The sequence below is a fragment of the Hemiscyllium ocellatum genome, chromosome 19 (assembly GCF_020745735.1).
Source record: "Hemiscyllium ocellatum isolate sHemOce1 chromosome 19, sHemOce1.pat.X.cur, whole genome shotgun sequence".
Taxonomy (NCBI): domain Eukaryota; kingdom Metazoa; phylum Chordata; class Chondrichthyes; order Orectolobiformes; family Hemiscylliidae; genus Hemiscyllium; species Hemiscyllium ocellatum.
Genome location: NC_083419.1, coordinates 37,736,530 through 37,750,683, shown reverse-complemented (window position 1 = coordinate 37,750,683; position 14,154 = coordinate 37,736,530). Strand labels below are relative to the sequence as shown.

At 38.6% G+C, this 14,154-nt stretch overlaps 1 protein-coding gene across 1 annotated transcript; it reads right to left on the bottom strand.

Annotated features, from left to right (window-relative positions):
• Nucleotides 1-135: 135 nt before the first annotated feature.
• Nucleotides 136-6,433, bottom strand: LOC132825058 (galanin receptor 2b). Its single transcript, XM_060840065.1, has 2 exons — nucleotides 5,604-6,433; nucleotides 136-193 (listed from the first exon to the last, which is right to left on the bottom strand). Exons 1-2 carry the CDS (start codon nucleotides 6,431-6,433, stop codon nucleotides 136-138), a joined length of 888 nt encoding a protein of 295 aa, XP_060696048.1.
• Nucleotides 6,434-14,154: the final 7,721 nt, after the last annotated feature.

Genomic DNA, 14,154 nt, shown 5'->3' with positions numbered 1-14,154 from the left:
CAAATCTGCTTCTCAGCTGCATATTTGATATTCGACCACGAATAATGTAAAAATCAAAGAGAAAGTGACAGTGAAGTTATTAGTGATGATTCTTTGCATCTTTTGTTTGCTTTTGACAGGACACTTGTTAATTATTCACTTGGGAGCATTTGTTAATTTTTCACATGTCCCCATAAAAATCATTTCCATAATACTCCAATGTTTCCTAATGTATCTTTCCAACCTAAAAATTACAATGATTACAATGTTCAGATTTTGCTCTAGCAGTGCACTGACCAGTGTCTGCTACTGGACTTGCCCTTGCAACTTTAGGTTTCTAAATATTTGTGCATGACAAGTTGCTGAAAATGGTAGCTGATAATGTTGTTCTGAGGGAAAACTAGACTTATCTGAGTAAACAGCCAAGGTCCGCTTATTTCTTTAATCAATCAGACCGAAGGACAGGGAAGGAAGTGGAAAAGTCATATCAAGCGCAGAAAAAAAGATGAGAAATATTAGATTGAGACAGATCAACACAAAAGAGAAAAATAGAAAAAAAAAGGACTTGATTTAAAATTCTACATTTTTATAATCTCCAGTAAGAATTAACACCTGAAGGGATAATTTTCAGTTCTTCCGAAGTTGGCTGTTATTAACATTTCTTCAAGATCTGCCCAAATGAATGTTCTTGATGATTGTTCACTCAATCACAGCTAAGTGGCTTTGTTCTTTTACTATTGGTGAGGCATAGCTGCAGGGACTGAGCTGGAATGGTGATTGAACCCTACGTTGTTGTCATTAATATAATCCACACGCTGCATGTCTATTAACCATCATCCTTTATTAACACTTCGCACCTAATTAAAAGTGTTCTTATATTTGAAGTAGCAAGAGTTAATTTTCCGTAGGAAATTTAGTTCATTTCTACCATTTAAGTAGAGCAACTTCATGATGTTGATTATATAGGAATGGTAAGGCAGTCAGAAGGATAGCATGTTTGTAAATTCTGACAGGTACTTTTGGATGTTGACATTTACACCTACATCTGTCTCCCACCTGAAATCAAATTACTTTTCAAATTGTTCTAATTTTATTCTACATTTATTCTGATCATTCATGATTACTATTGTAATAGGAACATAGGAACAGATGTAGGCAATTCAACCCCTCAAATTTGTCCTGCCATTCAGATAGCTCATGCTTGATCTGTATTTCACTTCCATCCAGCTACCTTCGTGCCTAAGCTGTTACACCCTATTCTAGCAAAAATCTACAGATCTCTGGATTTAAAAGTTGTAATTAGGCCAACATTTACAACTTTATGTGGGGGGGATTACAACATTTCGACCACAAGTTGTGTGAACAAGTGTTTCTTAATTTCCTTCCTGTATGCTGATTAAGGATTTATGCCTGAAACATCGATTCTCCTGCTCCTCGGATGCTGCCTGACCTGCTGTGCTTTTCCAGCACCACACACTTGACTCTGATCTCCAGCATCTGCAGTACTCACTTTCTTCCCTTCCTGTATGGCCTGGCTGTGATTTAGGATTATGCATTCATATCCTAGACATCCCCACCAATGGAAAATGTTTTCTTTTTTTAATCTATTCACAGGATGTGAGCATCACTAGCTTAGCCAGCATTCAGTGCCCATCCCTAATTGCCCAGTGGGCAGTTAAGAGTCAGCCACGTCACTATAGGTCTGAGTAACAGGTAAAGATGGCAGTTTTCCTTCCCTAAAGGACATTAGTGAACCAAGTGGGTTTTTTTCAACATCAGACAATGGTTTCATGGACACCATTTGAGGCTTAATTCCAGATTTTTATTGAATTCATTTTCCACCATCTGTTGTGGCAGGATGGAAACCCAAGGCCCCAGAACATTACCTGATCTTTTAAAAAAAAACGATATCATCTTTTAACTTATAAGACAGGAAAATAAACCTTACTTATTTAATCTCTCCTTAGAATTTAATCCTCCACTGAATCTGTGCTGAACACTCCAAAGGCCAAAATACCCTTTCTAAGTTGCACTGCCTGGCATTGTATTCCAGATTTGATCCAATCAGTGTTTTTGTATAGTTGTGGTTTGGCATCCTCTTTGCTTTAATTTAGATCTCTAATTATAAATTTTAACATTCCATAAGCCTTTTGATAAGTTTTTCTTTGTTAATGCGATATATTATTATCTGTAAGCATGAACTCCTAAATCTCTTTGTTTCTCATTTTTTGCCATTAAAATCTAAAATGGATTATCTCACTTCACTGTTTTGAATCCTATCTGCTACAGTTTGTCCACTTTATCAAGCAATACTTATTAGTCATTTTATGCGCCCATCTAGTAAATCACCATAGTTCCTGAGGACTGCTCTCTCAGAGAGACACACTGGAGGGAAGTTTAACTTGAGGGTCAACATGCCTTCATGATGACATTAACGCATACAGGAATGTGAACCAGTGTTGTTGGCATCACTCTGCATTGCCAACCAGCCATCCAGAGAACTGAGCTAACTGACTCCCAACTACACACATCTAACTGTATCACCATTCTTTGGATCATTGACAAAGTTAAATATATTGCTGTGAATATTTTTAGTCATGAATAAATGATATGCATTTATGAGGTCCTGGCACAGATCCTTGTGTGATGCCAGTAGTCACTCAATTTCAAATAGCTGTTATCCTACTCTCTATCTTCTGTTGTCTAACCAATCTCCCACCCAGAAGAAAAGTCTCCAATTCCACACGCTTTAATTTTACAGCCTATTACACAAAAATGTATTGAATGCGTTTGGATGTCCATGCAAATTATATCAATAACTATCTACATTGTTTATTCACTAATTAAATCAGCTTAATTAGACATTATCTACCCTTTCATATATTACATGTAAACAACAGCATAGCGATCAAATTACAGGATTGGTAATCCAACGGTCTTGATTAATACTTTGGAGACACGACTTTCTTTTTTATAACAACTGAGGGATTTCCCTTTTTATGTGACTATAAAGACTTTTAGTGTTCACCTTGATATCATTCACATATTTCTTCTATCATTTGAATCTTAGTTCACTTGGTCTTATAATATTAATGATTACATCGCCAGCAATATGAAACTTCTAAGCTAAACTAAAAAATTTAAAAATTGATTGTTGCTCAACATGTTGAAAACAATTTATGAATATTTTATTGTTCCCAACATCTATATACAGGTACACATAAACACAATAAAAAACAAACAAAATTGCTGCTCTTCCGAAATTCAGATTGATACATTTAGAAATCAAGAATGCTTGCAAGTAATTGATTCTTCTTATCCTGCAACACTTAAATTCTATAAAATTACAGGAATAATCTGAATAAAGTCAAGACTTTTTTGTGTATTTGTGTAAAAAATGAAAAAGACTGCCCAAATAAAGAAATAATAATAATTTACTACCTCTCGTGGTGATAAAAATGAGTTTGCTACTTCCATCCTGGCAATTAGGGTCCATTTATTTTCTGCCAGACCTGTAGCTAAATCCAGGAAAGCACCTGTGATCATTTTCTATTCCATTTATTTATTCTAATCTGGTTTCTTTTAGCAGTGGCATTTTTTGGTATAGTATTCTTTAATTATTTAATAATTTGGCTATTGGCACATTTGATCATTGAAGATGGATGTGAATGATATTAAAATAATCCCTGAATAATATTTAAACTCCTATTATGCATGTGTGATATTATTAATAGATACAACCTAATTCATTACTGTGAGGATTGAGGGCTTTGCTAATGTTCATGACTCACTGTTAGCTTCATCTCACAGTTTGTGATTTGATTGAATTATAATCTTGTGACTCTCTGGCAGGTATTTCTCTTCTTACATAGAGGAAGGCAAGTCACATTGAGGATAGACACACTACTGAATAAGCTGTAATGAATGAATGAAATACAGTTGTCATTAGCATTCAACAAAATAAATAAAATTTAGAAACTTAAGTATTTCTCCTAAGTAAACATCCATGCACCTTGGTACCAAATTAAAGTATAATAACTTTAACAGGCAATGTGAGCACAATGAATCTAAATATATTATATTATAGTTGGAATAGACAGTTACTCATTGTTAGTTGGATATTGCAATGAGACTAAAATATTATATTGAACATTTGAATAAAAATTGTGTTGTTCTGTATTACAAAGCAAAACTGTTGTCCTATCTGGTGGATGAAATTTATTTACTGTGGAACAGAAATAGAGCCATTCAAATTATGACAACTTGTTAATTTGATGGTCAAACTATATGAAGTGAGCCATATGATAAATGGATTAGGGAGGTGATGTCCTAGTTGTATTATCACTGGACTGTTAATTCAGAGACCCAGATAATGTTCTGGGAACCTGGGTTCGAATCCTGCCATGGCAAGTGGTCAATTTGAATTGAATGAATACCTGGAATTAAGAATCTAATGGTGACCATAAATCCATTGCTGATTGTCAGAAAAGCCCATTGGTTCACCAATGTCCTTTGGGGACTGAAACTGCCAATCTTACGTGATCTGGCCTACGTGTGACTCCTGATCCACAGCAATGTGGTTGACTCTTAACTGCCCTCTGAGCAATTAGGAATGGGCAATAAATCCTGCTTAGCCAGCAATGCCTCATCCCATGAATGAATAAAGGAGAATTATGCAGTTAACAAAGAAGTAATTTTGCATTTCCCAAGAGCTGCTGGATTTTGTTGTTTCTTCTCCATTTTGAATTGCAAGTTGTTAATCCTTGTGTAGGGCTGAGGCAGCCCTGTTCCTGAAACTTATTCCTGTTCTTTTCATTTATACACTATTTGCAGGGATGGGGCTAGAGCAGTTTAGGTGTTTAGTGCCACCTCTGGCCCTGTTTCTGTTTTTTAAAAGATTTTCCATTGTGTTACAATCAGTTTCTTGCACTAATCAGGCAAGGAATCGAGTTTACAAAGCTATAGAGGTGCAAATCACTTTACTAGCAAATTACTTGATTGTTCGATTTACTGTTGAAATTTTATACAATGTTTATTTTAAAATGTGGGCTGAATAATGTTTTATTTAATTGAACAGAACATATGTTACCATTTAAGATGATTATATGATTTCCTCGTGTTACAAAGCACATTTCCTTTACATTTATTTTGAATAAATTCGTAGAAAATGCAATTAATCTATCTATTGTAGCCTCCCATCAGCACCCTATTTTCTTACATCCAAAGTACAAATGTTCAGAATATACCTTTTTTCAGTTAAGTTGCAACATGGTGTTTTGCAGATATGGAAATTAATTTAGCAAAATATATTTTAAACCGCGAATCCCCCGATCTGGCAGTTACATTTTCTGTGCCACTGGATACTGATTTTCTTTTTTTAAAAAACCCGTATCTACCCACTTCCCAATTAGATTGCAGAACGTTATTGGGGAATTTATGTAATCGTCGGTTCCTAAAAGGAATGGTCTGGTGCTTCCCCGGTCAGCTTTAACTGGGGACAACTTGTACAGACTGGTGCGTTTTGAGGCGCACACTTTCTCCGGACTGAGAAGATGTTCTGCTCGACACCTCTCGTATTGCTCCTGGGGTGCACTTTATTTGATTTAAACGACAGAGTCCAGCACCATGTACGGTATCTCTTTGCTACCAAAACGTAAATAACTGAATTGACACACGGATAGAAATAATTAAGGATTGTGCAACCAAAAAAGAGCATTTCCCAGTTCTGTCCGCCATGGCATGCACCTAAATACAGGCAGAGCTCTAAGGCGTAGCTGGGTAGCCAACACGCAGAGAAGGAGCCCGTGGCAAACAGAATCATGATCGACGCCCTCCTTGTGTTTCTGGAACTAACCAGGGACATCATGGGACTCTTCAGAAGGAAGATTGCAAGACGAATGTAGTTATAGGCGATCACCAGCATGGGTACCAAGTAAAACAGAACGAACTGAGCCAGAATGGTCTTGTATTTGTGCTGGTATAAACCCGAGACACAGAAGGTGGTATTGTGAGTTCCTGTCCCTGTTGTGGCGTTGATCCGCAGCGGGATGGCGACAGCGAGGCTGAAGACCCAAACAAAGACCAACAGGACCAGGCTGAGGGTCATTGCAGGGGGTCTGTGAGGTTTCATGATGACCCAGGCACGGGTGATGGAGACAGCGCAAAGGGAGTAAGCGCTGGCAGCCACCGAGAACGCCAGGAGGAACTGAAGGATTTTGCAGAAGAACCTTCCAAAGGGCCAGGTATAGTGCAGGGCAGCCACGATCAGGAAGGGGTCGAGCAAAACAGCAATGAAATCTGCCACGGCCATGCTCACCAGCAGGATGTCCAAGCGGTTCTTCCGGAACGAGACATATTTGGTGAAGATGTAGAACACCAATGTGTGGGCGAAAACCCCAACCAACACAATGCCAGAGCAAATACTGGCGAAGATGATGCCATATGTAAAAGTCATGATTTGAAATTCAAAGCATCCTGGGTCTTCTTTCGAAAGGCAGCAACAAGTGATCTTGGCCGACAGAGATGGAGGCCGTTCTCTTCAGGGTGGGTAGCTTTTGGACATCTCAAACCCGATGTTCCGTTTGCCATAGGATTAGGGCTCGGGTTCGCTCTGCAGAATGCAGTGCATGTTAATCACTACCAAGAGAAACAGCATCCATGCACATGAATTGAAGCGGCACTGTTTCACCGCCGCATTAAAAAGTAATGCATCACAAGGTCTTCCTGCTATTAGATGACGTTATCCAGAGCTCCAACGATTCGATATCGACAAGTTCGATCCTCGTACAAACAAATCAAACGCGGCGCATTCAAGTAACCCAGTTCAGAAAAACAAACCTGCTGTGAATAATTAACTTTTCTTGATTTAGTTTTTGGAATACTTGGGCTTCCCCCCCCCCCCATGACACCCAGCCCCAGCTCACAGCAACACTAGTGATTCGTGCACTTTTCCACAACTCAGCACAATGATCCAATGGCCGAGAGGTTAGGGGAGGCGGGTACAGAGAGAAGATTTTGGACAAGAGATGATTTGGGGGGATGGAATTTGAGGAAGAACATTTTTGTGCAGTGTGTTGCAATGACCCGGAGCCGATTGACTATGAGAGTGGTAGAAGTGAGAAGAGTTAATGAATTTAAATGAAATTGGGTGGACACTCGAAGGAAGTAAACTTATTGGGTTGGGGATTGAACGGAATGGGACTGACTGGATTGTTCCAAAGTGCCGGCATGAAGTTGATGGGGCAAAGAGTTTCCTTCTGTGCACAAATTGCTCTGTGACTCCACTTGATCAACTAAAACAACATCTTGCAATTAAATATTAGGAAGGCTAAAGGCATTGTCCTTGGTTTCTCTATTCCTTAGCCACTGACTCTATGGCTGACAACTATCTGAAGTGAAACCAAAGCATCTGTTATATTTAATCTCAAGATAAGTTTCTGGCCACATACATGCACCACACTAATTTCACTTATTTCCACCAATATAACATTTCCTGACTGCACTCCCTCCTCTGTTTATTGATTGCTTGAACTCTAATTCATTTCTCTCCAGACTTGACTATCTCAAGGGCCTTCCACTTTTCACCCTCCTTAAACTTGAGATCATCCAAAGTTTTGCTGTCAGTGACCAAGCTCACCAAATTCTATTCACTCACCAACCATATCCCCATTGACCAACACTAATGGCTGGTAAAACAACTCCTCAATTTTAACTTTCCTACCCCTGCTTTAAAAATCTGTTGGTGATCCAGCCTATCCCAATCTCTGTAACTCTTCCAGCTGCACGACTCTCCCCAAGAGATCACTACTCCTACAATCCTGACTTCTTCAGCATCCCATTTTTAACCATCCATTGATGCTTATGCCTTCAACTTTGGCCAAACTGCTAATCATGTAATCTAAATGTCCTTATGTTGTTCAGTATCTTATAGATTGGAACATTTTACTATAATGTTTAAATAAGCTATTAAAACAAGATGCTGTCATTATTGCAGTAAATCTTGATGATATCATCAGTAGAGTCATAGAGATGTACAGCATGGAATCACACCCTTTGGTCCAACCCGAGCATGCTGCCCAGATATCCCAACACAATCTGGTCCCACCTGCCAGCACCCAGCCCATATCCCTCCAAACCCTTTCTATTCATATACCCATCCAAATGCCTCTTAAATGTTGCAATTGTACCAGGCTCCACCACATCCTCTGGCAGCTCATTCCATACATGTACCACCCGCTGCATGAAAACATTGCCCCGTAGTCTCTTTTATACCTTTCCCCTCTCACCCTATGCCTATGCCCTCTAGTTCTGGTCTCCCCAACCCTGGGAAAAAACTTTGTCTATTTATCCTATCCATACCCCTTATCATTTTGCAAACCTCTATAAGGTCACCCCTCAGCCTCCGATGCTCCAGGGAAAACAGCCCCAGCCTGTTCAGCCTCTCCCTGTAGCTCAAATCCTCCAACCTTGGCAAATCCTTGTAAATCTTTTCTGAACCCTTTCAAGTTTCACAGCATCTTTCCGATAGGAAGGAGACCAGAATTGTATGCAATATTCCAACAGTGGCCTAAACAATGTCCAGTACAGCTGTAACATGACCTCCCAACGCCTATACTCAATACTCTAACCAATAAAGGAAAGCATACCAAACACCTTCTTCACTATCCTTTCTACCTGTGACTTCACTTTCAAGGAGCCATGAATCTGCACTCCAATGTCTTTTTGTTCAGCAACACTCCCTAAGACCTTACCATTAAGTGTATAAGTCCTGCTAAGATTTACTTTCCCAAAATGCAGCACCTTGCATTTATCTGAATTAAACTCCATCTGCCATTTCTCAGCCCATTGGCCCATCTAGTCAAGATCCTGTTGCAATCTGAGGTAACCCTCTTCGCTGTCCATTACACCTCCAATTTTTGTGTCATCTGCAAACTTACTAACTGTATCACTTATACTCGCATCCAAATTTATGTAAATGACAAAAACTAGTAAACCATTGAGAAAAGTAGAAGCATAACTATTATTTGTAAGCAACAACTTGCATTTAGATACTGCCTATAAATCCCAAGGTGCTTAACAAGGGCATTGTTAGACAAAAATAATGACCTGAAGGAGACAGGAGGAGTGATGATTAAAATCTTGGTAAAACAGGTAGGTTTTAAGGTGACTGTTAAAGAAGAGAGGGTTTGAAAAGCAAAAGAGATTAGTGAATTTAGGGCTTACATACCTTAAGGCATAGATGCAAGGTGTGAGGTGAAGTGAGAGGAGGTATACAAAGTTCAGAATTGAAAGATTGCAGAGTTCTTGGAAGGTTGCAAAGAAGAAGAAATTATCCAGATAAGGAGGATTGAAATCAAAAGTGGATTGAACACAATGAGAATGTTACATTGCCTTGTATGTGCAGGAAGGCAAAAGTCAGTATTAGTCAGAAATCACAAGGTATAAAGTATAAGATGGAGTTGGTGCAGATTATGATACAAAGAGCTTTGAGAAGATGGAAGAGCTAGAATATATGTAGGTTGGAAGACTGGCCAGGGAAGCATTGATTTGAAGGAGCCGGTTTTGGACTGGGGTGTACAAAATTAAAAGTCACACAACACCAGGTCATAGTCCAACAGGTTTATTTGGAGGCACTAGCTTTCGAAGCACCGTTTCTTCATCAGGTGGTTGTGCAGCAGAATCATTAAACACAGACTTTATAGCAACAGGATTGTAATGTAATATTTGTAATATTAAACAAATTTAGCTTAAATCTTTCATCTTTTAGAATACCCATGTTAGTTTCAGTTCCTTCATATGTAAATCCCAGAACTTTTTTAAAGTTACATTCTTAAGATTGCTCTAACAAATAAGCACCATCTCAGCTCAGACTGAAGGTGTGAGATTAAAATCTGTCTGTGTCCCAATGTTAGTTAGGCTGATTCTACTTCTAAAGTGATATTTACAGAATGGTACATGGATTTATGCAGTTTTTAAGCAAAATAAAATGTAATTCTGCAAATACAAATTCACCCCACAAACTTATATGTGTGTACATGTTGGGGAGACCGAGTGAGTGTGTGCATGTGGGTGTGTGTGTATGTGGGGGAGCGGGGGGGTGGTTTGTGAGTGTCTGTGAGAGAGTAATGTGTTATAAGTCTGTGAAAGGGTTGTGTGTGGGTGTGAGTGTATGAGAGAGAGTTTGTGTATGAGAGAGGGTCTGTGTGAGTCTGTGGGAGTGTGTGTGCACATGTATGCGTGCGCTTGTGTGCATGTGTGTGTATAGTGCAGCGGGGTCACCTGTAGTGTGACATGAACCCAAGATCGCGGTTGTGGCCATCCCCATGGGTATGGAATTGGATATCAGCCTCTGCTGGGCAACTTTGTGCTGTTGCCTGTCCTGAAGTCTGCCTTGGAGGATGGTCACCCGAAAATCTGAAGCCGAATGTCCTGGACCGCTGAAGTGTTCCCCGATTGGGAAGAAACACTCTTGCCTGGTGATCATTGCGTGGTGATATTGGTATAGTTGTAAATGGATGCAATGATGACATGGATAAATGTTTAGGGTAGGATCCTAAACAGATGGACATAAAAAAATGGAGCCATGCAATGTTATTGAAGTACAAGTATAAGGTCATTGCAAAGGAGAATTTGGCACTTATTTTTTAAGCAAATAAGATGCTGAGATGGTATCTTTAACCAGAGAGGAGATGGTTTGAGTGATTAAGATGCAGAGTTTGTAGTAGGGCATGAACCTAACAGTTCTGATTTTCCCAACATTTTAAAAAAGTTATTGTGACTCATCTAGGACTGGATTTTGGGCTAAGAGGCTCATAAACAGGGACAGTAGGCTACAGGATTGAGAACACTGAAAAGAGAGAAAGCTGGATATTATCAGTTTACAAGTGAAACCTGGTGGCACATGGGGTAGAGTTGTTTGCTCACAGCAATTGTTCAATAGCAACTCTGTTTAATTATTAACACTTAATCACCTGGTTAGTTCAATTATCTCACGCTTTCTTTTGAGCCTCAACATAATAGTTTATTTTAGAATTAAAACTGCTAAGATTCATTTCTATGTGTATATATAAATATTCTCAATGTTTGTGATAGTTTCATACAACAGATAGTTCATAGTATTTCTCATATTAATGTGTTTCTGTTTCTGGATTTCTATTAAGATCATATCTCTTTAAGGTCAATTTGTACTTCAGCCAGCTTTTATTAATTTTCTGTTAAAACCTGAAGATTGCCTTCCTGTTTGTTTTCCAGAAAATTGAGTTAATGGCTTTTATCAGAGGTTGACTATGATTGTATTTTACAGGGCTGTGTTAAGTTTTAGAATGTAAACACTATCTTATCATCATATTTTAAACGATCCATGTTGATGATATTTTATGAGATGAGTTGCACACCTGTTCAATATCATGTTCTGTTTGATCTTCCAAGCATTTTCTATCTGAGCAGGTTTTAGGAGAATTTTATCAGAAAATACTGTAGTTGAACTGTGCATATCTTTGACAGAATTATATCAAATGCATGGGTCTGTCATGCATACTATATAATAGCAGAGGAAAACAGAGAAACAAGCCTGAGTTCTGAGCATTCTATTTATTCTTCATTTTATATCCAAGAACAGTGTTTATGTAAAAGTCTGCTTTTAAAGTCAGAATAAAATATTCCATTAATAAAAGCAAGGCAAAGACTGAAAATAATGAGACATTATTTAAGGAATTGCAGCAATTAAGCTCTGTACAATTAAACATACAAATCCTATTTTACATTGGTATTATCTATTCCAGTTCTAAAAGTCCAGCTGCAATTCAGATTTATTTTGTGTGTGATATTGTGAATTATTTTATTCATTTTAATAATCCGAACTTCAAAAACCTTAGTGCATTAATAGTCCAGTGAAGTTTGGAAGTGGAAACAGACAGGTGTAATGAATATTTTTATGGTTGACAATAAGGGTTCTTGAGAGGTTCGCTCAATTCATTTCAGACTAATGGAAAAGGATGACATGGATATAGACATCAGGATAGGGACTGTGAAATACTGGCAGAAATTAACATACAGCAAGTAGATACTAGAGGAATTAGCAGGCTTAAAAGTGGGTAAATCCACAGAGTGTTAAGGGAGGCAAGGGAGGAGATATCAGGGACCCTGGCTGTAATTTTTAAATACTCTCTTTTTACAGGTGAGGTGTCAAAGGACTGGAGCACTACTATCATTGTCCCAGTATTAAAAAGGGACTGAAGTTATCGAACAAGAAATTGAAAACAAACCATTTTAACCTCAGTGGCAGGGAAATTATTTGAAAGAATTCTGAAGGGTAGGATATTTCTGCACCTTTGGAGATGCAGATTAATCAGCGATAGTCAGGATAAATTTGTTAAGTTCATGTTTGACAAGTTTGATCGAATTGCTTGAGGTGGTAACTAGGATGTTGATGAGAAATGTGCATTTGATATGGTCTGCATGATCTTTAACAATGCTTTTGATAAGGTTACTCATAACAAACTGGTCAAGTAGTTAAGAGCCCATGGGGTTCAAGGCAGAGTGATCAAAAATTGGCTGAGATACAGGCAGTGAAAGGTGATTCTACAGAAATGTTTCTGTGACTGCACATCTGTTTCCAATTGGATTTCACAGAGCTCAGTGCTGGGGCCCTCACTATTTGTGGTGTACTTTAGTGATTTGGTCTTACATGTAGGAGGTATGAGCAAGATGTTTGCAGATGTCATGAAAATTGCTGGGGTGTTAAATAGTAAGGAGAATAGCTGTAAACAGCAGGAAGATATGAAGGGCATAGCAATGCCAAATTAAATTCAACCCCAAAATAATATGAGGTCATGCACTTGGACAGGACGAACAAGACAAGGGATTACCCAATGAATGGCAGGCCCTTGGTAAGTACTGAACAACAGAGAGGCTTTGGTGTTCATATCCACAGATCCCTGAAGCTAGTACGGCAGGTAAGGTTGATTAGGAAGCAAATGGGATCTTTGCCTTTATTAGCTGAGACATAGAATACAAGAGCAGGGGGTTAATGCTGCAATTGTATAAAATGCTGGTTAGACTACACCTGAAATACTGCATGCAGTTCAGATAAACAGATCATAACAAAAATGTGGCTGCACTAGATGTGTGCAAAAATGATTTACCAGGATGCTGACTGGGCTGGACAATCTGATCTATAAGGAAAGATCTATAAGGTTAGACAGCAAAGTTGGGAGGGGAGTGGATAGAGATGTATATGATTATGGTAGATAGGAAGATATGCTTTCCATTAGTAGAGGGGCCAATAAATAGAGTGCACAGATTTAGATTTAAGGTAAGATAGGAGGTAGAAAGCTAAGAGCAGAGTTGAGGAGAAATATTTTCATCACAGTACGGTGCAAGTATGGAAGGATGATTGAGTCAGAAAGTCTCATAACATTTAAGCAGTACAGTAGTTGGATATTTTCTTGCATTTCCATAGCTTCAGTACTATAGGCCAAGAACTGGAAAATGAATGTACTAAGATCAGAGCTTTGTTGACTGGTACTGACATGATGGAATGAATGGCGCAATAAGGGAGTTTATCCCTTATCTGGCTATGTCACATATAATGATTTTGCCAAATTTACTGTTTTTTTAATTGAAGGAGTCATAATCCCTCTTGCCTACATTCCTTTTCACTGTAAAATTATTTCCCATATTTTATAACATCATTTTATACTGCACATAAAATAAGCTCTACACTCCCGTTTAATAATACAGAGAAGACAGGATCGGACACCCCACCGGCCATTCAAGGCTGAGGACGATCCACGAGACGGGCAGCTGCCGGAGTGGGTGGCCTGCAACTCCCAGATGCAGTTTGTGCCTCTCAACACTCTCAATCAATCAACAATCGAATCGGGTCAGCTATCTACCTCCCCACTAATTTACCAGGATTCCTAATTTTTAGAGAATAAATGCAGTCTTTCAGGATGTATTGTGGCACCAAACACATTTTTGTTTGAACTGACTTGGCTGAAACCTCTGAACTGTAAAGCAGAAGCTAGCTATGAAATTGCATGTGAATATTCTTATACTAACATGTAAATAAACCAGCTAATTTTATGACATTATCGAACAGAACAATTGCCTATGAATGTGTACTGTCTATTCCTCAATAATCATATCAATTTGGTTGGTTCTGACAGGGAAGCC